General features: G+C 43.1%; 1 protein-coding gene across 3 annotated transcripts in view; it reads right to left on the bottom strand.

Moving 5' to 3' along the window:
* Positions 1–25,087, bottom strand: part of KIF26B (kinesin family member 26B) — a 416,197-nt gene that overhangs the window by 261,763 nt on the left and 129,347 nt on the right. For all 3 annotated transcript variants that reach the window (XM_005300552.5, XM_042848410.2, XM_042848411.2), the window contains one exon: positions 23,422–23,955. In XM_005300552.5, coding sequence (XP_005300609.2) covers positions 23,422–23,955 — 534 coding nt within the window. The remainder of the gene's footprint in view (positions 1–23,421; positions 23,956–25,087) is intronic.

Below are 25,087 nucleotides of genomic sequence, written 5' to 3'. Positions count from 1 at the left end.
GATTTAGACCGAGCTGGATGAGCGACCGACTCAAAGGGGCGATTAGGAAAAAACAGAAAGCGTATAAAGAGTGGAAGAGGGGAGGGATCAGTAAGGAAATGTACCTAAGTGAAGTCAGAGAATGTAGAGATAGAGTGAGAAAGGCCAAAGGCCGTGTAGAGTTGGACCTAGCGAGGGGAATTAAAAGCAATAGTAAGAGGTTTTACAGCCACATAAATAGGAAGAGAGCAAAGAAAGAAGAAGTGGGACCGCTGAAGTCTATTGCCGGAGAGGAGATTGAAGACAATCTAGGCATGGCGCAATATCTTAATGAATATTTTGCATCGGTGTTTAATGAGGCCAATGAAGGTATTAGGGATACTAGCACCACTATAGAGGGGCATTCGGGATGGGGGATTACCGTATCCGAGGTGGAAACAAACCTTGAACGCCTTAATGGGGCTAAGTCGGGAGGACCGGACGATCTACATCCGAGAATATTGAAGGAATTGGCGCGGGAAATAGCAGGCCCATTAGCGATAATATTTAATGAATCTGTAAACTCGGGGGTGGTCCCGTTAGACTGGAGAATAGCTAATGTGGTTCCTATTTTCAAGAAAGGGAAAAAAAGTGATCCGGGTAACTACAGGCCTGTTAGTCTAACATCTGTAGTGTGCAAGGTGTTAGAGAAAATTCTGAAAGAGAAACTAGTTGAGGACCTGGAGGGTAGTGGCAATTGCGATAAATTACAACATGGTTTTACGAAGGGCAGATCGTGCCAAACGAATCTGATCTCCTTCTTTGAGAAAGTAACGGATTTATTAGATAAGGGAAATGCGGTGGACCTAATATACCTGGATTTCAGTAAAGCGTTTGATACTGTACCCCATGAGGAATTATTGGTTAAACTGAAAAACATGGGGATCGATATGAAAATCCAGAAGTGGATAAGGAATTGGTTACTGGGGAGAATGCAGCGGGTTGTATTAAAGGGTGAACTGTCGGGTTGGAGGGAGGTTACTAGTGGAGTGCCTCAAGGTTCGGTTTTGGGACCCATTTTATTTAATCTATTTATAACTGACCTCGGAACCGATTGCAGGAGTGGGCTGATAAAATTTGCGGATGATACGAAGGTGGGAGGCGTTGTAAATTCGGAGGAAGACAGGGATATCCTGCAGGGAGACTTGAATGAGCTTGTGAATTGGAGTATCAGAAATAAGATGAAATTTAATAGTGAAAAGTGTAAGGTGATGCATTTGGGGATGACTAATAACAATTTCAGTTACAAGATGGGGACGCATTGGTTAGAAGTAACGGAAGAGGAGAAGGACCTAGGGGTTCTTGTAGACCGCAGGATGACTATGAGTCGACAATGTGACGTGGCGGTGAAAAAAGCCAATGCTGTCTTGGGATGCATTAGGTGAGGTATATCTAGTAGGGATAAGGAGGTCCTGCTTCCGTTGTACAAGGCGCTGGTGAGACCTCATTTGGAGTACTGTGTGCAGTTCTGGTCTCCCATGTTTAAAAAAGATGAACTCAAACTGGAACGGGTGCAGAGAAGGGCCACTAGGATGATCAGAGGAATGGAAAAGCTGTCGTACGAAAGGAGACTAGAGGAGCTTGGGTTGTTTAGTCTGACAAAGCGAAGGCTGAGAGGGGATATGATTGCTATCTTTAAATATATTAGAGGGATTAATACAAGGGAGGGAGAAGAATTATTCCAGCTTAGTACGAACGTGGATACCAGAACGAATGGATACAAACTGGCCATGGGGAAGTTCAGACTTGAAATTAGACGAAGGTTTCTGACCGTCAGAGGGGTGAAATATTGGAACGGCCTACCGAGGGAAACGGTGGGGGCGACGGACCTGTCTGGTTTTAAGATAAAGTTAGATAAGTTTATGGAGGGAATGGTTTAATGGTAAAACATAGTAGTCAAGGAAAGCCAAGCAAGGGTGGGTAAATAGTATAATGGCTAACGGAGTCGGGCTGGAGACTCTTGCCTATATGCTCGGGGTCTTACTGATCGCCACATTTGGGGTCGGGAAGGAATTTTCCTCCAGGGCAGATTGGCTGAGCCTCTGGAGGTTTTTCGCCTTCCTCCGCAGCATGGGGCAGGGATCTCTAGCAGGAGGGTCTCTGCCGATTGCAGTCACTAAAAACAGGATTGGAGACTTCAACAGCAGAGTCCAGGGAAGGGGTAGGGACGGTTTTATGGCCTGCAGCATGCAGGGGGTCAGACCAGATGATCATAATGGTCCCTTCTGACCTTAAAGTCTATGAGTCTATGAGTATATTCACTTGCAAACTGCTGCTGTGCACAAGACACACAGCTTCTCTGAACTGTCCATACTGATTCCAAACTCTTTTCCCACAGATAATCACAACTTTTGGTCACTGATAACCTGAAATGGATTTGAAGCAGTGACTGCCCTACAAAATACACTTTAAACTAGTGCCAACATCCTGAGCTATCCAGACCTCTTTAATTCCTTCTGTGAGAGGTCATCATGTGTCTAAAAACATACATGGAATTTACTCAGTGTACAGTATGTTTTCATATTACAACTGGGTAAATGTTATCATTTTTTCAGTACATAATTGCATAGCTACAAGATTTAAATCCTGCTTTAAGAACCACTCACCCACCCCAGACATGCTCCATAGAAAACAGTCCTATTAATAAAAACATCTTGTCTGAGAGTTGGTTATCCACATAATCTGAAGTCTTTGGTATCTGAATCTCATTTGCACAAAGGTCCCTTTAATACACTTTAGAAGTGTAAAGGGGCTTTAATGTAAATGAGAATCAGGCCCTTTTAACTCTAGCAAATAGTTGGTTAATCTGTTGAACTGCCCAGGAAAACATAATAAAATTAGCTAGTTGAACATTAGATTAGCTGAAGCTGATTTAGCATTTAATTCAGATACAGATCATGGCCTTTCCCACTACATATAACCTGTGTTTTTGTCTGCATGGACCATCATCATCCATCTTCACTAAGACATCCCTACACTGAGCATGTCACATTCCCACTCTTTCCTTTAGGCCTTTGGGTATGTGGAGAACTTTAAGAAGACTTCAGAGTAGCAGCCGTGTTAGTCTGTATCCGCAAAAAGAAGAACAGGAGGACTTGTGGCACCTTAGAGACTAACAAATTTATTAGAGCATAAGCTTTCGTGGACTACAGCCCACTTCTTCGGATGCATTTGTTAGTCTCTAAGGTGCCACAAGTCCTCCTGTTCTTCTTTTTAAGAAGACTGATAGTAGGCTCTCAACTGGAATTTATTGCACATTCACTAAGAGGCTGAATGGATGACAACAACCCATCTCTCCTGAGTGGCCAATGCTGGGGAGATATAGACCAATTTTTTCCGAAGTTACCATTGATTTGGGGTGACAATTTTTGGATAATTCTTTCTCATTGGGCATCCAAAATCAGTGGCCACTTAGGAAGATTTTGACCATGAATAGTGCTGATATTATTCCCCCCCCCCCCCCAAATCTGTTTGGTTTTGTAAATTAAATAGAAGAATGGAAAGATGCACTGGCTCTCAAGGATCCATGACTAGCCTGGTCCTATAGCTGTATCTGAAGAAGGCAGGAAGGGCTTAGCTGGTCATTCACAAGCTGCAGTGCTGACAAATTGTGAATGCTCCTGCAAGGAGATATTTTTTTAAAACTCCTTTACTCTCAGTAAAAATGATCTATTAAGCATGAAAATTGACAATTCTCGAAATTTTGTGCTTACAAATAAAGACCACTTAATCCAATAAGACTTGTCCCTAGTAAAATAGGAACCTACTATTCCTAAATATAGAATTCACTGAATTTTTAATTACCTCAGTGTCAAACACCATGTTGGCCAGAACAGAGATTTAAAGTAATATAAGCATATGCAAGATCTTTTGCAATCTGTGCAGGATATTCCTAGCTACTATGCTTAACTTTGGAATGCAGTGTTGTCATTAAATAATGACAATCAGTTGCTTTTTCATTCATACACCACATTGCACTAATTTGATTTCAAAATTCATACACACACACACACACACACAAATCTGCATGGTGCACTTTCTTCATTTCTTGCTAGACATTCTGATCTTTGGTCTCTGCTGTAGAAATTCGTTATTCCCTCAATCTTCTATTTTTAGACTACCAGGATTTTTTTTTATTACTGTCTTCCAAAGTCATAAAAATTAAGTAATAGTATTAAATTTGTTTCTTTCATAAGAAAGTAAAGTAACCAACATTCACTGGGCCACAGGGGCGTGCACAAGAATAAAAATGTGGCTGCTTTTGGAGGGGCACTTTCTGGGGCCCCCGATGGCCGGAGGAGCTGGCTCTCCCCGCCGCAACCCTGGGGCAGGTGGAGCTGGCTCTCACCACCCTCCTCCCCTCCGCAGCCGGTGGAGCTCACACTCTCCAGGCAAATGGACGGCTGGGTCTTTCCCTGCAGTCCCAGGGCTGGAGGACCTCGCTCTCCTCTTCTCATCCCCGGAGGAGTTCTGTGCCCCCTCCGATGGGGGAGGGGAGATGTGCCCCTGCTTGCCCCCTTGTGCATGCCTCTGGACGGCCCATATCTCTACTTTATGTTATTTAATATTTGACAGACACTGACTGTGTGTGCTCTGTAGGACAGAAAGATAAGGACAGTTCCTGCCCCAAGGAGCTTACACTTTAGAATAATTCAACAAAAACCAACTCCATGAAGCTGCAAAATCAAACAGCTATTAAAATCCATTCAAGAAATTTCAGTTGATATTTATATAAGGAAACAGCAAGATTAAATTAATTGGCCAAGTGGGAATAGTGAGCAGATATACAATGGATTTAATTACAAGCGTTTTAATGAAATCCAAATCTATCAGCAAACAGGCTGATCATCTGAGATAGTGCCTAACTCTAGTAATCCATCTAAATCATACTAAGTGTTGCATGGTCATTATCTTCAATTTTCATTACCTCTTAGAGCACTCTAAAGAGAGTTCTAAATGCCCATGAACTGTTTGTTTCTCAACTGATTAGAAAAATTTTGTAAAATAAGATATTTCACAGAGACATTCAAGAACAAATTTTAGAAGGTGTCTGCTTTAATTTTTTTTTTTTTAATTAAACACCATGGACCAAGTTCTCCTCTCACAATGGTGAGAATCAGGAGTAACTAGGTTGAGGTCAGTAGAGTTGTAATGGTGTAAAACCAGCACAAGTGAAACTAAAACCAGGTCTCACAGGGTTTTGTCTACGCAGTACACGCAGTGAGCCTCCCAGCCTGGGCTGGCAGACTTGGGCTAGCGGGGCTCATGCTAGCGCTCTAAAAATAGCAGTTGCGAGCCCAAGCCACAAGAGCGCTAGCACCAGCCCTGCTAGTTTGAGTCTGTTGGCCTGGGCTGGGAGACTTGCTTCTGTGGGCTGTATAGACACACACAGATTTCCCCTGCCCCCTCAGCCCCCATACCTTTTACACGGCACCTGATTGGCTTTTACTCTGTACCCTGTGTAGTCACTTACACTAGGGCACATTGAATGCAAAGCAGGCGTAAAACGCTATCAGATCAGCATGGTAGCCTTTTATGCCCATAATGCAGATTCAGATTAAGACATGGTCCTAGAAACACTCTTAGGAAGGAATCATTCCTAACGGAGAGGTTAAGGTTTCCATGCCACTCTTCTCCTCCAGTACTATCAATCACACCTCAGTGAGTCTGTTTCTAAGTTTCTTATTGATAGATGCATGACAGTTCACTGAATAAAGGCAAAGGACATGATGCTGATCTCAGTTACTCCAGTGTGAATCCAGAGTAGCTCAATTGACTTCAGTAGGGTTACTCTGGATTCACACTAGTGCAATGAAGATCAGAATCTATTGCAAAGTGTATATTATTAATAGCAGTAATTTCCTCTGAAGGAGACGTTCTTAGAAAAAAAAAACAGGTAGAAGAGGGCAGTTAATATATGTAGACAATTAAAAGTGTATTTCTGTTGACTCAATAGACCAGATTCTGGTCTCAGTCTCAGTAGTGTAAATCTGGAGTACCTCCACTGATGCCAGTGGATTTACATTGGTGTAAGTGAGATCAGACACAAGACCAACACTTTTCTGCATTACGGGTGAAAATCAATTGGGAGCTGAAGGATTCTTCAAGCCCTCCACACCACTGAGGCCTTGGGGTGTATCAACCACACGGGGAGACTCTAGACCAGGGGTAGTCAATAGGCAGACCGTGGGCCAAAACTGGACTGCCAGATGCTTTTGAATGGATTGTGAAATCTTTTTATTTACCTATTATCATCATTATTTCTGTTGTGGTGTGAAAAAAGTGTCTCTGGAGTTTGGACCTTGACAAAAAATAATTGACTATCCCTGCTCTAGACTTTGTGCCAGCTTGAAAACAGGCCAGCACATAGTAGAGAGCAGATTGGGAGGTAAGCCATTGGGTCTCTACGTGGATCCTGTGGCCTTCCCCCCTATAAGAACAGATGAAGGGGAGAGATAAAGAAATAAATAGTTTGTAATGGAGAAGGGTAATTTTTCAGCAGTAAGTCATGGGATGTTCCCTAGGTGCAAACAAAGCAATTTACACTGGATGGAAGGAATTTAGCATCTGCGGGAACTATTTTTGTGCTAAGAGCTAAAGCAGGGCAAATAGCAAGGGAGATGTATCCTGGATTAGGAAGCTTGTTAAAAAGAGCAAGACTCAAGGATGCTAAATTCACAGACTTCATAGATCACAGCCTTAAAACTTCCATAGTCTTGTCTTTTCCCAAGGGCACAGTTTCAAGTGTTCTCCCCTGAAACAAAGCCCCTATTTCTGATCTCCTTGTTTTCAGAAAGTACAATGGCAGCATGCAGTAAGAGGTATTGTGTATAAACTCAGTTTAATTGGAAAAAAAAATCTGTAAAAAATCAGGTTGTTTTTCAGGAAACAGGAAAGAGAAAACACAAAATGGGCCACAGCCTGATTAATTTGATATAGTGTACATTATTTGTTGGAAGGTCTTCTGTTTTCATAGTAAACATTCTTCCACAGTGTTGTGGATCATTATTTCTCTCTTTTCATTTCACAGTCCAATCTAACAATGACTCTTTCCACTGGTCACAAAAAATCTAAACAATGCCACCTATCCAATGGCAAACTGTTCCTGTTACCTACAGCTAAAGTAACAAAGGTTATTTTCCAAGCTCTTCCACAAATTGTGTGTATGAGACCATTGACAAATCAGTTCCCTTCTCCGTACATGTTTCCCACATGTGAAAAATGGAAATAATAATATTCACGTACTTCATAGGTGTGAAGCAAGATGCTTGAAGTTCTTTGGCAGGAAGGTGCTATAGAAGTCAGAGTATTGTTTTATTATGACAATTGTGGTAGGAGATTATTTTATGCCTCACACTTTCCAGTGATGTTTGTGTTTATTTTTTCCACTCTAATGTTAGCGTTAGTCTAATCAAGAAAAGGTCTTGGGGTCATACTCTCTACTCGTGCAAGCACAAGTAATTTCACTGCTGTCACTGGTGTTGTGTTTCTTTGTACTAGCAGCAAATAGGACCTTTGGCTTTGCATGGTACCATCTAAAGGATACTCCGTGGAGTAGAAGACATTCCTGCACACAAAGTGGCACTGCAAGTAACTGTTCATACAGAGATAAAATGATGGCAAGCATTTACACAGATATTTCACACTAAATCTTTTTCCTCATGAGTGGTATAAAAGTTCCAAGAAGAAGAATATGGGGAGTGATAAAAATTGTCCTGAAATAAGTTAATTAACAATATCTTAATATTTTCCGTTTCCCACAGCACAAACCTAAGTGAAGATTTAGCCAAACCAAGCCACCATATACTGTTTATTCCCTTTTACCAGTCTAATATGTACCACTGCTAGGACAACACATTATTATTTATAGTATAGTAGTGCCTAGCGGCCCCAGAGATAAGCAACTCATTATGCTAGGCAATATAGACATACAGACAGTTCCTGCCCCAAAGAGTTTATATCTAAGTAGACAAGGCAGACTAAAGGTAGGAAGGGAAACAGACAAATAGATTTGAAGTGACTCCCCAAGGTCACATAAGAGGTAAGTGTCCGTGCTGGGGATACATCCCAGGTGTCCATCTCAGCCCATTCCGTCTACAAATTTCTGTCTCATGATTCCTTTCACAGAAATACTGGTTCAATCTCAGTCATCAGGCCAGGTGTCCGTCTCTCCTACTTTTATTTCAGCATGAACTGAAACTGATGAACTGGTCTAAAGCAATCCTTCCACATGCTCTAAAGTGCAATACAGCCCTCAGGAGATAATCAGTGGCTGCTAACTTTGCTTCAAGGCATTTAGGATTATGAGGCTGAAGACACCTATGATGACTGAGTAGGTCACATAGTAATGAAATGGGCAACAAAAGAGGTCATTTAAAGACATTTTTTCCTGCCAGTTATTTTTTTCCAGAACCCTCATTTACCTTGAAACAATCTAATCTGCTGATTTCAGGAGCGGAGCCAGGGTTTTTGCTGCCCTAGGCGGCAGTGCTCCTCCTCTGAGCATTCGGCGGCGGGGGTCCTTCCGCTCTGCGTCTTTGGGGCACTTTGGCAGCGGGTCCCGGAGCGAGTGAAGGACCTGCTGCCAAATTTCCGCCGAAGACCTGGAGCGGAAGGACCCCCACCGGCGAATTTCCGCTGAGAACAGCAAAATGCCGCTCCCCAAATCCTGCCACCCTAGGCGACTGCCTAGGGTCACCTAGTGGAAGCGCCAGCCCTGGCTGATTTAGCACCTAAACCTACCCAAAAAATGGCCAAATTTAGCACATACTGTGTATGATGCTTTCGAAACTCCTCAGTGACATTTGGAGGTAAAGAGTCCTAATGCTAAAAGTTCTCTATAAACCTGATTAATTTCAGCTGGCGACATTGTTTGGCCAACAGGACAAAAGAGGGGTTTGTTTTAATTCCTTCAGAGCTAAAAATCCTCCAGTTCTAGGGCTTGATTCAGCTCTTCTGAAGTGAATGAGAATCTTCTTGTTGACTTCAATGGGAGCTTGAACCGGATCTTAGACAATCACTGCTTAGGAATAGGTTTCAGAGTAGCAGCCGTGTTAGTCTGTATCCGCAAAAAGAAGAACAGGAGGCACCTTAGAGACTAACAAATTTATTAGAGCATAAGCTTTCGTGGACTACATCCGAAGAAGTGGGCTGTAGTCCACGAAAGCTTATGCTCTAATAAATTTGTTAGTCTCTAAGGTGCCACAAGTACTCCTGTTCTTCTTTTTGCTTAGGAATACACACTCCTCTTTATCCATGTGTGTAATACCTATTAATATCTCTGCAGTGATGTGTCTGCATGGAGAAAAGAATATACCCTTTTATAAATGAGGGTGCATCCCCCCCATCCCCTGACACATTTCAAAAAGATCATGTGAAGTCCACAGAGTATTAAGGAAATTGACTGAAAGTACATAAGCAGATCCACACCAGATCAAATAAGAGTTTCACTAGATCAGAGATATAGAGGGGCCCGGGTTGTAACCAAGACAGAACTATCTTTATTAAATGCCTGCTTAGACTTACTTCTCATATATTAGTTTTATTTTGTGCCCAGAATGCACTTCTGTTTTGATACACACCCATGGGGCCTGAACTTCCACCCCCTTCCCCTGGCTTAAAGCTGGCCTACCTCCATTGAAGTCAATATAGTTACATTGGGATGAGTGGTTGATGGTATCTCACTACTATATTGTTTCTTCCAGTGTGCATTCTGCACCCTTTCTGGCAATCTCTGTGTTAAATGCATGTCGTTGTCCCTCTGCAGGACTGCATTGTGATGATTAAGGAAATGCACATGAATAAAACATACAGGGTCAGATTGTACCTTGCCTTGTCTGTGTGCATAAGTAGGGTGAGGAGTGCAAAGAGTCCCCCAATCTGGAAACGCTGCCAATGATAGACTCCCAGAGGTAGCCAAGGGGAAAAGCCGGGCACTAGTGGGGGCCTGAGCCACCTCCTCTTTAAAGTGGTCAATGGAGCAGCTGCCATGCTCCCCCTACATTCCCAAAGGCATTGTACCTAAGGTACAGTGTAATGCTAGCGTTTGTTGGGGTGGTGCACTTCCAGACCACCCCCGTACCATCCAGTGATTTTACAGCCATGATCTGGCACACATGGGGGGACCTGAAAGGAAAAACATCAAGGGATGAATAGGTTAACAATGGTACTATCAAAATAGGCTATTACCAGAAGTCGTTCATTTCTTTGTCCTCCACAAGCTAACAACTGTGAGAAAACGCTGGTACCTAAAACTGACTAATATTTAAGTGTACAATTAAGGGCTTCCTCATTTAAACCTGTTTAATCCTACTGTAAGGGAGATCAGAATATCACCCTAAATCCTTTAAATAAGGATTGCACTTGCAAAGCTTGGGCCAAATTCTGCACTGACCTACATCCTGGGTAACTCATTGAAATCAGTGGAACAGCAAAGTGTGTGTACAAAGGTGCAGAATTCAGACCTTTATATTTTGTTTCAATTTGTTAGTAGTTATAATTATACATCTCAGGCCAAATTCTACCTTCGTTTACAACATTACATCCCCACTGCAGTCAATGGGCAGTATCTACCCTTTATTATTTTCTTTATTGTCTGTAGCTAGTAAGAGAAACTTTGAAGGCAAATTCAGCCAATTCTTTTTTATATATAAAATACAATTTTCATTTTTAAATCTCACACATTCAAAATGGAGCCATTCTAATGTTAAAGAAGAAGAATCCTTTGATTTAAATATTATTTATCCTTTCATTTTCTGGCAAACGATTTCCTGCACTACCTGCAGAGTCTTCAAGGGACATTTTTAAGACTACAAACTGGACTGGAGACTTTTTTTATGCTTATGAAAATGAAGTCTTAGCTACATTAAAGGACTTGAATGATGGAAACTGGAATCCTCTCCCTTTCTGAGGCACAGTTACAGATGTTCATGCTGAGATTTCCTAGTGACCTTAAGCATGACAGGCAGAGACCAACCCCCTCAAAGGTTACAGGTCATTACCCTCTATTCTTCTTGTATCCTTGGAGCTCTCCTGAGTACAACCAATTATATGAGGTGGTTGTGAAAGGTGAAGCATGGTCTAATTCCCCCGTAGGACAGATTGCTGCATTTAAAATGGCTTCATTAGCAGGGAGTGGTGCTTCTTCACCCCTGGCCACATGAAACCCCCTCCTTGCTCTTCAGGAAATACACCCGGGGCAGGTCCAAAGTTCAGAAGCAGCTGGACAATTGGCCTTCTTCATTCATGCCTTTCATATTGTAGAGGCAACTCTAACAGACATACTGAATTAGACCTATTCGGGTTAAGGGTCAGACTATGGGTGTGTTGAAGGAAATATGTTCCCCTCACTCCATACTAAAGAGAAATTCCATTTACCCTGAGAACACACCAGATCCATTCCTTATTACTTCAGCTGTTCTCACATTTGGAATGACAAGACGCTAAGGGCCTGATCTTGACTTCATTTGCATCTGGTTTACATTGCTGTTAACACCATTGACTGCTGTACATTTACTTTGGATTTACACTAGTGTAAGTGAGAGGAGAATCTGGCCCTAAATATATTTTTATCTGATAAAAGAAACAAAAAAAGTTTCTCGACATACAGAAGATGAGGTCTCTATCAGCCTTTCACTTTTGTTTTAATAAGAAATATAGTGCTGCCTACTACAAAGGAACAATGAGCCAAATTCTCTTCACTTCAATCCACTGATTAGAAAAGGAGTTATCCCAGCATGGAATTTGATACCACATTTCTAAAGGCCATTTCAAGAACACTTTATAAAAAAAGAAAATAATGTTTTACATGCTAGCTCTGTGGTATCACATTACCCAACTATATCAGCCATTAGTAACTTCCTCCTTACCTCCCACAAGCATATCATCCAAGCAAACATATTCATTACTGTTATTTCATTTTGTCTGCATGGGAATAAAATTCTTCACCTATAAAATCTTATATCTTTGGGACCAAAAGCTCCCCTATATTCACACCCTACACACCATTGCAATAAGCTAATATGCCTTGTGAGGTACCATTGGAACACTAATAACTAACTGGTCAATAATATCCTGGTGAAATATATGTAGCAACATTATATCTAAAGTTAAGAATTCCCCCTGTATGATGCTATTAGCATATGTTCAAACCCAGACAGTTCTGCCTAAGCAAAAAAATTGTTAAACAGGCTTATCCTAAACAAAGGAATGTAGGTTTACCTTAAAAGTAGTAAACAGGGCCAGCAAGACAGCAAGGAGAGGAGATGGCAGGAAACAGAATAATTTGCATTTTAGCAAACACAAGTATGGGAAGAAAGAGCCTGGAGCTTCCTTCACTACCAGATTCCATGTCGCCTCCTCACTGTTTGGATAAACTTTGCTTTGAGGGGTAACCTTCAGCAGAATCCATTTCAAAGCTTCACTGGACCACAAAAAAGGGGGGCAGAAAACCCTATGTTCTCTTTCATCTATGAAGACAAATAGGGTTACCATATTTTGAGTGTCCAAAAAGAGGACACTCCACGGGGCCCCGGCCCCGCCCCCAGCCCCGCCCCAACTCCACCCCTTCCCCAAAGTCCCCGCCCAACTCCGCCCCCTCCCCTGCTTCCCGCGAACATTTGATTCGCGGGAAGCCTGAAGCAGGTAAGGGGGGGGGGGAGGGGGAGGCGCGGCCCAGTCTGGCCCCCCCGGCATCTCCAGCCTGGGTCGGCTCGGGCCCTGGGGTGCTGGCCCCGGCCCCGCACCGCCGGCCCGGCCCCGCACCGCCGGCCCCGCACGTCCCGATTTTCCCGGACATGTCCGGCTTTTTGGGATTTCCCCCCCGGACGGGGATTTGAGGCCCAAAAAGCCGGACATGTCCGGGAAAATCCGGACGTATGGTAACCCTAAGACAAAGGCATCAGCACCTTTGGGCCTCTGGGAGAGATTCTGACCTTCCATCAGTCACCATCTTGCTGGAAGACTCTGGTGAGAAAGGCCATCTTAAACAAAGCCTTGAACCAAAGCTTTGCTAGATTAAGGTTTAGACTTTTAGATGTGTTTTCATTTTTATTTGTTTGCAACCATTTCAAACTTTCTCTCCCATAGGATTTTAAGTGAAAATTCAGGTATCTGCTTTTATTAATAAACTTGTTTTGTTTTTAATCTAAACCAATCAAGTGCAGTGTGCTTAACTGTTTGGTAACTCCAGTTAAAGTAACAAACTGTTAAATATTGATGCTTTACAGGGTCTTTGGATGTAAATATCTGAACTGTCCAGGAGAGGGTTGGACATCCCTGCAAGTAGTAACCAAAGCTGGTGGAAGCCAGAGCATGAACTGGTGTGTGGGGCTGGCAAGCTGATGGGGTCAGAGGTGAAGCTATACGCAGACATTCATGCTGGAAGGCTGTGAGCAGCCCAGGTTGGGAGCTAGAGCAGCAAAACACTAAGAGACACCCAGAGTTACAAGGCAGAGGGTGACACAGCCCCTTCTACAGAACTGAGCCTCGGGGGATGACATCTCAGGCTGTTGATCAGGTCAGTGAACAAGGTCTTTTTGAGGTGGGATTCTTGGGAAGGGAATTAGAGCTCCTCCTCTGAGAATGTTTTGACAAGGTCTCTGAGGATTTCCCCCTTCTGGGGCAATGTTGTGCCAAAGTTGAAGGGGCATTAGAGACCCTCGGGGACTGACGTGCAGTTCTCCTAACCTGGCTCCAGAGCAGGGCAAAGAGGGCACTCCATCACCCGTAGTTGACTTTTTCTCAAACCAGAACTACTAACTACTCTAGTAACTAAGATAACTAAATTAAGAAAAAAAAATAACCTCTGCAATAGCCGAAGTACACACAAAGCAGACATGCTAAACTCTGTCTCAGGCTGAGGTGGTTGAGAAGGAACTGAGGGCAGTTCACTCATTCAGCCTGAGAGAGCCTCAGTGAGGGGCACCGGATATCATCGGTGCATGCACCGGACGAATGGACACTGCTAATGAAATTCATGAGCACTTGATGTGGGGAACCCATAGGGTGATTACTCAGAGAAGAAACACAGATTTTCCATTGGTCTAAAGGTAAATTCAGATTCTGAACACCTCCAAAGTTTAGGAGTGTTCAATTCCAGGGCTTTGGTTGTGGCTCATCTCCATTAATTGGCTGTCCAAGATGCCCTTTAAACTGTAAGGCCTGGTCTACACTAACCCCCCAATTCGAACTAAGGTACGCAACTTCAGCTACGTGAATAATGTAGCTGAAGTCGATGTACCTTAGTTCGAACTTACCGCGGTCCAAACGCGGCAGGCAGGCTCCCCCGTCAACTCCGCGTACTCCTCGCGCCGAGCAGGATTACCGGAGTCGATGGGGAGCACCTCTGGGTCCAGACAAGACGCGATAAATCGAACCCAGAAGTTCGATTGCCTGCCGCCGAACCAGCGCGTAAGTATAGACAAGCCCTAAGGCCCCAGTTCAGCAAAGTATTTAAGCATAATGTGGTGTATAGGGATGGACTTAAGCAAATGCTTAAAGTTAAACATGTGCTTAAATGCTTTCCTAAATTAGAGCCAAATTGTATAATTTATGATGAAGACTCTGAAAACAATGGCTGGTAAATGATGTTTTCAGCAACATTAGGTTCTGGTAATCAACATCCTGACAGCAGATACAGTAGGTCAGTTACTTATGAGGTACTCACTCAAGTCAGGCATATTGGGTCTCACTCCCTACCATATCTCTAGCTAATTTTTCCTTCCCGTTACTCCCACTTCCTCCAACCGATACTTTTACCCAGCTATAGCAGGTAATCAGTGCAGGGACATTGTCACTATTATTCCATGACAGACGCACATCCAGACAAGTTTCCTAAGCTATGGAGCAGGGAAGGAAATCAAGACTCCAAATCCTCACTAATTGTGGTTTCATGGCTTTCACTAAATTACAGGATTATCTCACTCCTCTCAGAGCCCATAGATTTCTTTTTCACATCACAGTTGAGTCATGGGGCTCTCATACTCATAGGATAAGCCTCCTTAGGTCTTTTCAATCCATGGGATACCCTTTACCTCTCACTTCCCTTGGTCAGTGTAATATCATGAAGGAAAGAGTAATGATTCTAGGGGTCATTAAGCCATGCAGAAAAATGCCATGTGACATCAAATCACGCCAGAGTAATTGTAAAAAAATTACAATTAGCATGGAATTCAGAACTTTCCCATCCTGATGGGATGAGTCAGGATACAATGAGTGCATTAGTTTGAAAAAAAATTCAAATATAATTAGCCAGTTACGGTAATACACAGCTTGACTGATCGTTTTATGGAAAGAAGGTCAGCTGATGACTTATGACCCCACTAATGTCACTGTGTATCTAATTATCAATGATTGGATGTAAAAAGGATATTGGTCTATTCAAAGAAAAGATGTTTCATATATATATATATATATATAAGTGTGGAGGGTGGGGCTGGCAGGAGCTAGGATTAGATTAGGAAATTTTGTTTTAATACTCATCAGCTTGTTCTTCTGGGTCCACTAAGGGACAGTTGCACTTTGTGAAATCAAATTCCTGGTTTGTGTGTTCTATACTGGGATCATTGTCTAAAGATTTTCGTTAGTTTGTTAGCATCCAAACCACAAACAAACACCACACACACAGGATATTTGTCCAGCATATTCACCATCAGCCATTCGGTAGCAGGGGTTAACAAAGGTCTCTAATTCTTGCAAGAGAGCCTTACCACCCAAATGCAGAATGCCTTTCAGATAACACAGGAACTGTATTGGTTTAAACATGAGTCATACAAAATGTCTAGACCAAAACCTGACTAGGTAAGGGGACAATTGTCTACTGCCTTATGCACCCAAGCAAGGGTCCCTGCCTGATAGACCGGAGTCACAGCTCATGGGAGAGAGGAGCCACTCTTCCTCTATGCAGCCACTACTCCTCCATGCAAGCAGATGGATTCAGGAGACCTGGATTCTATTCCCAGTCATGCGGTGTGACTATGGACAAGTCACTTAACTTCTCTGTGCCTGTTTCCCCTCCAACCTTTTGTCTCTCATCTGCCCCACGCTCTTTGGGGCAGGGATTGTCTCTTGCTCTGAGTTTATAGAGCACCTAATATAATAGAGCATCTAGGTGTTACTGTAATACAAATAATAATAAAGGGCCAGATCATCTGGTGTTGTATCACTGATTGATTTTGGCTATACAGCCAACATACTGGAGTCCTCAGTGGAAGGGCACAAAACTGGGGTAACAGGCTTCTAGGCTACCACCTTCTCTGCTGCTGGTGCAGAGGCCATGCCCAGGACACCCCTATCCTATCTTAAGCATAGTATTTTGCTAATCCTTCTGTAAGAACAGCGATATCTTGCGAAGTGTGGTCACAGGGTGTGGTAGGCACTTCTCTCTTTTCCTTTGCTTGCTATGTTCATGCTTTGACAAAGCAGCACTACCTCTAAGACTGTGTGTAATATGATATTTACACTAAACACCTGTTAATCTGCAAATTGAATCAAAAGTATGATTTAGGTACCTCCTGTTATAGGCTTTAGAAGCAATTAAATTAGCCTAGCTCTGACATAATGATCATCAACACTTCAGCCTTTTCCTGCTGTATGTGTTTATCATCAGCAGCAAGTGAAAGGGAAAGAAATTAGAGAGCAGAGACTTGAAAGAGCTTGAATCAAACCCCCAGATCTGAATACCCCACACACAGTGTTTTGATCCAGGTTTGAACTTTATATCTTATGCCAAATTCTAATCATTACCAATTTCTTGCAAAAAGGCTGTGCCTGAAAGAGTTAGTGTGTTACAAGGCAGCCGTGACCAAAATCAACCCCAAACAAATCATTCATCACTGCAAAGCTCCAGAACTAACTTGTACTTTCATCGAGAACAGTGCGGTTATAAACACACATCACAGATAAAGAGGAAACACAAAGTATGTACTGTAAGCTTTCATGAATCGTACACAAACAAAGCCTTTGATAGCTCTCTGAATACACACTATATCATTACGCCCAGGGCTAGCAGGCTCTCTGCAGTCTAGGTTTTTGGTTTCTAAAGGGATGCTTTTTAGTGGACTAAAAGAAAGGGATACATTCCCCCCACCCCCACTCAAATCTCTCCACTGGCTAACTGCCCCTTTCCAGGTCAAGTCCAAGCTCCATGTCCCCAACATGAAAGAACTGAACACGTGGTGCTCACCCTGCCTACAGCGGTCCTCATCTCCTACTACAACCCTGTGCTTGTCTCTCTGCCTTTTTGCTCACTGTCCACCCCATGTCTGGAATAGCTTTCCTTCTCCAGTACAACATGCCACTTCACGCTTCTTTAAACTTCTTTTGACTTGTCTTTCTCACTAACCCTCCCTCTCTCTGACACACACTGCTCACTCAGTAACTACCAAATTCTTTTTTTTAAATAATCTAGAACAGTACAATACATGTGTCAATCTAAATAATGTAATCCAGGTTCTAGGACCCTGCATAAAGATGGAGAGCTTGTCTACTGACTCAAGCTGGCAACCAGAGAAGAAGGGAGCTCCAGTTCAGGATATAAAAGCTTTGAGAACTCTCTTCAAAGCAGAGAGCAGCACTAGAAACCTCCAAGTTCAAGAGTAAGCTCTGGCAGGCCACTTATAGTTGTTGTTGAAGTTAACGCTAAAGGAAACCCATGAAAGGGGTTTGTTTGGCCCTACTCAGTCTGTTAAGAGAAGGGGGGATACAACCAGCTTACGTACCTTTCCCCCCATTCCTTTTTCTTGACGTTTGACTTGGGTTGTCAAGTCTTTGGAGGCGAGACCTTCTCTTGTGTCTGCGTGTAAAGTTATTGCAGTTGTGAAGTCATAGCAATGTAACAATGCACTAATTAATAATAAATACACCAGTGGCAATTACTCCCAAGGTTTAGATTGGACAAATGCTTGGCGGTGGGATAGTTGAAACAGTTGGTCAGTAGCTTTTATCCTATGACTTTAGTTGAGGGTTTGGCCTAGCTTTAAGTGGTTTCATTTTAGGGTTAATTTGTGTACCACACCAATTGAGCACATGAGGCATGACTTGCTCAAGAGGCTCAGATTTGGAACAGCAAGGGATGTTGCAGGTCAGAACCCAGGAGCACTGTCAGAGTGACTAATATGAGGAGAAGCTTGCGCAATGCTAATCCACACAATGCCTTTCACACAAATGTTTACAAGGATTAAACCCAGCCAGTTTTAGATTGAATCGAAATGTATTTTTCTCCCTCACCTCTCCCAGATAGACATTTGAATTCTTTGAGAGGGAACGAATCCTCCACCCAAAACTGGATATCAGAGGGAGTTTTGTGGGAGTATGCCCTAAAACTGTACTGGAGATGGGCAAGATTTGTGAGAAAATTCCAACATTTAAAAAAAAAATTGTTACAATTTGGAATGAAAAGCCAAATTTAAAAATATCCCACCAAACAACATTTTGATTCAGGACCATCAAAACATTTCATTTAGATAGTGTTGTCCCAATTCATTTCATTTTGACTTATATAAAAGTCAAAATGAAATTAATCAAAACACTATTGACATGAAATGTTTCAACTTTTTCCCCACCAACAGTTTAATTTCTAATAGCTATGTTCCCACAAGAATGTTTGGATTTTGATGAAACTTTTTTTTAAACTGTTTCATGGAAAAAATTTTTGATCAGCTCTACTTAAGACCCAGACACGTGGAAGGGTTCACAAGTGCAGATCCAAAAGAGAAAAAGGATTTGGAACCACTGAACTAGGAAGTGTCCCCAACCAAAAACCTTGAGAAAATGGTACAGGCTCCCATGCTTAAACTAAAAACAGAAATTCTAATTGCTAATGACTCGGATTTTAGTGGCTTCTTTAATGTGGCCCAACAGTGTCATTTTTACAGATACATTAACTAACAGCTTTACATAGTTAATGAATAATGAAGTTTCCATACAGTCGCTGACAATTTACTTGTGACACTTTCTTGATAAAATTGTTGCTCTGCCTCATTTTTATAAAAACACTGGGGCTTTGGGATTCTTAACAAAATGAACAGTCATATCCTTACAGCTGTAAAGTTTTCCCACTCATTGTAAATGATAACATGGCAATCAATGAACAATAGAAATTTACTGATTAGGGCGGTATCCTGTAAGGTGTATTATCATCAACTGGCCAAATCCTGAGGTCCTTGCTCAGGCAAATTCCCTTTGACATCAGCTAGTGTTTCCCTGTGTAAGGAATGAGTATAAACTCAGGGTGAAATTCACCCATATTCAAAGGGCCCACACAAAATCTTTACCCCATTTAAGACACAACTAAGCACTTATGGTGCATACGCCTTGTGCTGATACTCTGCACAGGGCAGAATTTTACCCTGAGTGTGAACTTCAGGATCTGGCTCAAACCCAATTTGGATTTGGCCATTATTAGTTTCTTAATTGTATGCATAAGACTGAATAGAAGAAACTTGTGGGGAATATAATTTTTGCCCCCGATCAAAACACCTTATTACCTGTTTACTAAGAAGTCACATAGAAAGAAAAGAAAAAACTGTTGAACGTAAAAATTTGCTCTTCCCCCCTCCACTTTCTTTTTTTTTGGTATACAAGTCTCTTGTCTGAAGACTGGAAATTGAACTGAGTCACCAAGTTTTAACTGGGATTTAGATTCAGCCCACTACAGAATCATGGGTCAGCTGTTAAATAGAGATTCAGAGCTAGAAAAGTTGGTTTTTAGCCTATGAGCATACAGTAAGTTATTAAAGCAGGGAGCTTTTGAATTCACACTTATTTTACACACTTTCAGATGGTAATTTTTGACTTATTCTGTGAAAATAGTGGAAACCCTCTCTCCCCTACCCCATGCTGCTTCAGAAGCACAGCCCTTGGAAACAATCACAGGTCATTTCATTCCCATTGTTCTCAATATGAACAAAGCAGTGCTGTCATTCATTCCCTGTATCCTACACAGGGCTCTGGGTTTAAGCAGAGACTGGAAATGATTTTCCACCAGGAAGGTTGAATAACCCTCTTGGAAGTACTGTAACTAGGATATTTCTTAGTGTGTGAAATTGCCTTGAGGGCACAGAATGGTATGGCTTATGAGCCAGGGTTTCCCCTTTTTGGAGAGGTGGGTATATTAGTAGGAAAAATAAGGTCAATTTTCAAAGCACTCAACTGTTTCTGGCAGGTTGTCTAGACTATCTGACTAAAGCTAATTTACAATGGGGAGATGCCCACAACAGGAGCCATTAAGTCTAGCCAGTCCCACAGCTCTTGTCCCTGGGCATCAGTTTGACAAAATTATGACATAGGAAAGCACTGAACCGCTGCTGGAAACATAATGCTCTTTATTCCAAGGAGACTTTTGTCTGATTCTGTTAGCTATTGCATAGTGAGGGTGTTTCATTATTAGGTGCAGGAGAAATATTCAATACAAGGAAATATTCTCAGGCAAGTGGCTAGAGCAATTTTTTTTCACTTTACCTTCAGGCCAGGAAAATTAGGTTCATTGTCAGGGTTCTAACTGAGCCGGGAAAACTGATATGGTCTCCTAGCACTTTTCCCAGCAGGATATTCTCGCTGTCTTCCAACCAATGAATATTTTTATATAAGAAATATATATATATATATACACATAAATAAAAGAAATTGGAGAGACAGATCTAAAAAACTGTTCTGATAATCTGAGATCATGTGTAACATAACGTATTCAACAGATTTTATCTGTTTTCTGTACACAGAATGTACACAGGCGGAACACAAAATTCTCACATTTATTCACCATTCAGAATTACTCAAATTTCATCCCAAAATTATTCTACTGAAGCAAATAACTCAAACAGTTAGAGGCAAATATTCAAACTTTGAAATCCATGCTTTTTGATAATTAAATGACACGGGCTGCCATTTCTATTCCCTTATTACCATAACTAACCAATACTGAGAGAATTTTAATTTTTGAATATGACAACTGAATACAGAATTTAAAATTCATGTTCATCAATGACTGGCCCACCAGTGCCCAGATTTGTTAGTCTCCTGGCTCACTGCAAAGCCTATATTTATTCTCTTTTGCAAGTCTGTTGAGAAGGGGCTGGGCTGAGGTGGACAGATCATCATGTAGTCCTTTTGCATTACGTTGTGATTTCATCTTATTGGATAGCAATGGACACCACAAGATCGGCATTGATAGTTACATTTTAGACAATTGCGGAGCCAAGGTTTGCAACCACAGGACAATGGACTGGAAAGTGAGCCTGCCCCACACGCACCCTGCAAAGGTGGCTCCTTTCCCAGGGGCTAAGCCCGGCATTGCAACCTGGTACATGGGGTCAGGGTTCCATTCAGGTTTGATCCAGCCACTTCTTCGTCATGACGGAGGAGCAGCTGGATCATATCTGAGTGATTAGCGTTGCAACCTGGCACATGGGGTTGCAGCGCCATTCAGGTTTGGCCCGCCAGCCCTCTGGACAGTTGGGAGGCCAGGCCAAATTTCAGAGAGTAGTGTGCACCATGTTGCAAGGCCCAGAGCAGGAAGCTGGGCCCAGTCTATGCCAGATGAGTGCAGGACAGGCTCACTCTCTAGCCCCATGTGAAAATTCATGGCAAACATCTTTCGCTGATTGCAGCAAAATGCTTGAAAAGATGCCACACATACCCTATTAGCCCTGCCATTGACTTTAGACATTTGAAGAAATAAAATCAAATATTTAAGCTTTCAGACTTAAAATATGATGGATTGGCACCAGCCATGGGGGCCACATATGATTAACCTGGCTGCACCAAATCAGTAATTACCCCGTGGAGCTCTTAGACTCCTCGAATAAAGTTGTACAGTGCGGTCATGGACAGAGGTCCATAAGTGTACTCAAGGGGGCCAGGTTTATATAATTTTTGGTGGTGTCCAGAATGGGTCCAAGCAGAGCCTGTGGGGGGACGCGGAGAGCTTCAGGGGGACGCGTGATCCGGAACGCTTCAGGGAGGCGTGGGGTCCAGGGCGGCCTGAGAGGTTTGGGGGGGCCTGGCGCTGGCAGCAGCGAGCGACCCGGCCCCAGCCTGTCCCACTCCACCAGCTCCCAGCATCACTTGGGGGAGGGGGCAGAAGCCGGAAAAAGGCGGGGTGGGGACTTGGGGGAAAGGGTGGAATGGGGGTGGAGCAAGGATGGGCTGGGGCCAAGTCGCTCGCTGCTGCTGGCGCCAGGCCCCCCGCTAATCCCCCAGGCCGCCCTGGACCCAGAGCCGTCCTGTCCATAGGACGGACCAGGGCAAACACCCCAGGCCCCATGCTTCAGGGGGACGCGGGGTCCAGGGCAGCCTGGAGGATTAGCGGGGGGTCTGGCGCCGACAGCAGTGAGTGACCCGATCCCGGCCCGCTCCTGCTCTGCCCCTATTCCACCCCTTCCTCCAAGGTGCCGGCCCCGCCCCTTTTCAGCTTCTGACCCCTCCCCCAAGCGACGCTGGGAGCCAGCGGGACTGGGCAGAGTGGAGTAGGGCAAGCTGGGGCTGGGTCACTTGCTGCTGCTGGCTCCAGGCCCTCCGCTAGCTGCCCAGGCTGCTCTGGACCCCTGAAGCGCAGGGCCCCCCAAAGTGCGGTAAGCCCAAACATTGGTGGAGCCAGGCCCACATTCCTAAATGTTGGTGGAGCACAGGCACCACAGGCCCATATAATTCTATGCCTATGAGCGTACTATTGTTGTTGTTCACCGCACTAAAACTCAACCATCCAAATGCTCATAGAAAATGAAGGCGAAAAGTTGGGAACACAGTCAAATTGAAATTACTTTTCCTATTCAAACAATAATTCACATTTTTTTATCCACTCTTTGCTCAGGTCTAGTTTTTTCTTAGATCAAACTGCATAGTCCATGTCACATATTGACCTCTCCAGATGTGATTCAGGAAACTGTAAAGTCACATATATTTTCCAGCTAAAATAATTTTAAATACACTCTTATTTTTTGACCCAGCTCTTTTCTATGTGTGATAAAACTGATGTCTCAACGCTCCTCATTCACTTATTTTTTCTTACCATAATAGTAACTACTCTCATAGCTGATAAGTATTAAAATAGCAACAGAGAGACTTACCCTGCAAATGCTTATTACTGAGCTCAGGGCCAGATTTTCAGACATATTTAGGGGCCTAAACATGGAGATAGATACCTAGTAGAATTTCCAAAAGAGGGGAGTTCGGCATCTCGTGGGATTTTCAAAAGCACCCAAGCAGATTAGGTGCCTAGCTGCATCTTCAGTCGCTGTGGAAAATCTGGCTCATAGTGCTTAATACCATGCATACTCAATGGGAATACCCACATTTTTAAAGCAGAAGTACATTTTTGTAGGATCGTTCCCACACTGTGAGGCTGGGAAAGAGATGTTAGTATGATTAAGATTATTAAAGTGTTTAAATAAACATTTTTAAGCCACTTACCTGGTACGGATACAGGGTGACCCCATTTGTTCTCGACAAGGACCAGGTGCCGTCAAGGTACTGATGAGCCTGGATAGCTACAGAGTTTAGGATGTTGCCATTGCTGGGGCTGGTAGCCATTTGTAGGCTGACCTTGGCCTGGTGTCCAGGGGAACCATTTTTCTTCTCCAACCCATTGACGATCCCCAGGCTGTTGGGCTTCCCACTGTGCTTGTTGGCCACAAAGCCTGTGTAATTAGCAGTAGTGTAGGAAGTGGGCATGTATGCCCAGTCTCTGGGCTGCAAGCTGCCCATATGTCGGGAACCCACTAAGGTGGGAATATTGGAGAGGGGTGGGGGAGAGCCTGGTGAGGCATCATACTGTTCGGTGTTGGCAGCCTGCTCAAGCGTCAGCACCATCTGAATGGCCTCCTGCTTCAGCTGGTTCAGGTGGGTAGCACAAACATCGCATCTGTTGTCCCTCTCGTTCCATGCCTTCCGAATGGTGTTGGGAACTTGGAGTTTGTCGTGGATCACCGAAGAGAAAGCTGGGTCCTGAAAGCCAAGCAGAGGGGGGAGAAGGGGGAAGGAGAATGTTTAACCAGGATCATTGCAATGAAACATTTCTGCTGAGGATTGTGCATTTCAAAAGGCAATTTATGAGATAAGCTTAAAAAGCAAACAAAGGCCATTTGATACAGTGAACATATGCCAGCAGAAGAGTTAAATGAAAATTAGAAACTAGGATGTGTTCAGGAGGAACCTTCTCTTTTACTTCAAATACAGAGAAATGGCAAATGTATTTAAATATTCTTTATTCCATCACAAACCTCAGTGCATGGCAGAGAGAATGAATTAACCTGCTCTACCCCACTGCTGGCTTGAATGAAATCTGCTCTCAGTTACACAGGTGACATAGAGCCTAACTCCACTGAAGTCAAACGGCTGATAAGGTTCACAGTCTATCTAGAGGTCAGTATTTGGTCTTTGACAGCTAAAAGAGCTGGGTGAAAACCAGGAAAACAGTTTCACAATTTTTTTTTAAACAAAACTCAAGGGATGCAAACCAAGGCAGGCTAGTATGCACACAGTGGGAAAGGAGAAGCGGAGAGTATAAGGCATGGAGGGAAGGGTTCATAAGTGGGAGGGTCATATTAATTACAATCTGTCTTTATTATATACTCAAGCATTTTATTTTCTCTGTTTAACTACCGTGAAGAGCTCCTCAGCATGCAGTGATTAATTGATTCATAAATCATGGTGCCTTTTTATGCACAGCAGCAAAAAGAGCAGTTCTAGCAGCAAAAGCCCAAGAGAGTCATATAAACTGATGGGGAAACAACAGGGGGCTGAGATCTGATCAAGCCTCAGGCTGGTCACTTCTATTCAGTGCACAAAGGGGTCAGAGCATCAAAGTGTGTCAGAAGACAAGAACTGTGTTGTACAGCAGCTCCCCACTCGTCACACTGCCATGAAGAATCAGGGGAAAATGGGGAAGCACAGTTGTCAAATTTTATTTTCCATCCCACAGAATGCCCACCATAGCTATGGCTGCAGAGCAAGTAAACTAGCGTATCCATTTCAGCAGCAATATAGGAGGTTTTCACCCCCTTCATTTACATCCAGGTAATGCAGAAAGGGAAACTGTACTTTCACCACAGTGCTTGAGAAAAGCTCTCTATGTAGC

Source organism: Chrysemys picta, chromosome 3 (assembly GCF_011386835.1).
Source record: "Chrysemys picta bellii isolate R12L10 chromosome 3, ASM1138683v2, whole genome shotgun sequence".
NCBI lineage: Eukaryota > Metazoa > Chordata > Testudines > Emydidae > Chrysemys > Chrysemys picta.
Note: the sequence above shows the minus strand (reverse complement) of the source record. Positions and strands in the feature narration are given on the sequence as shown.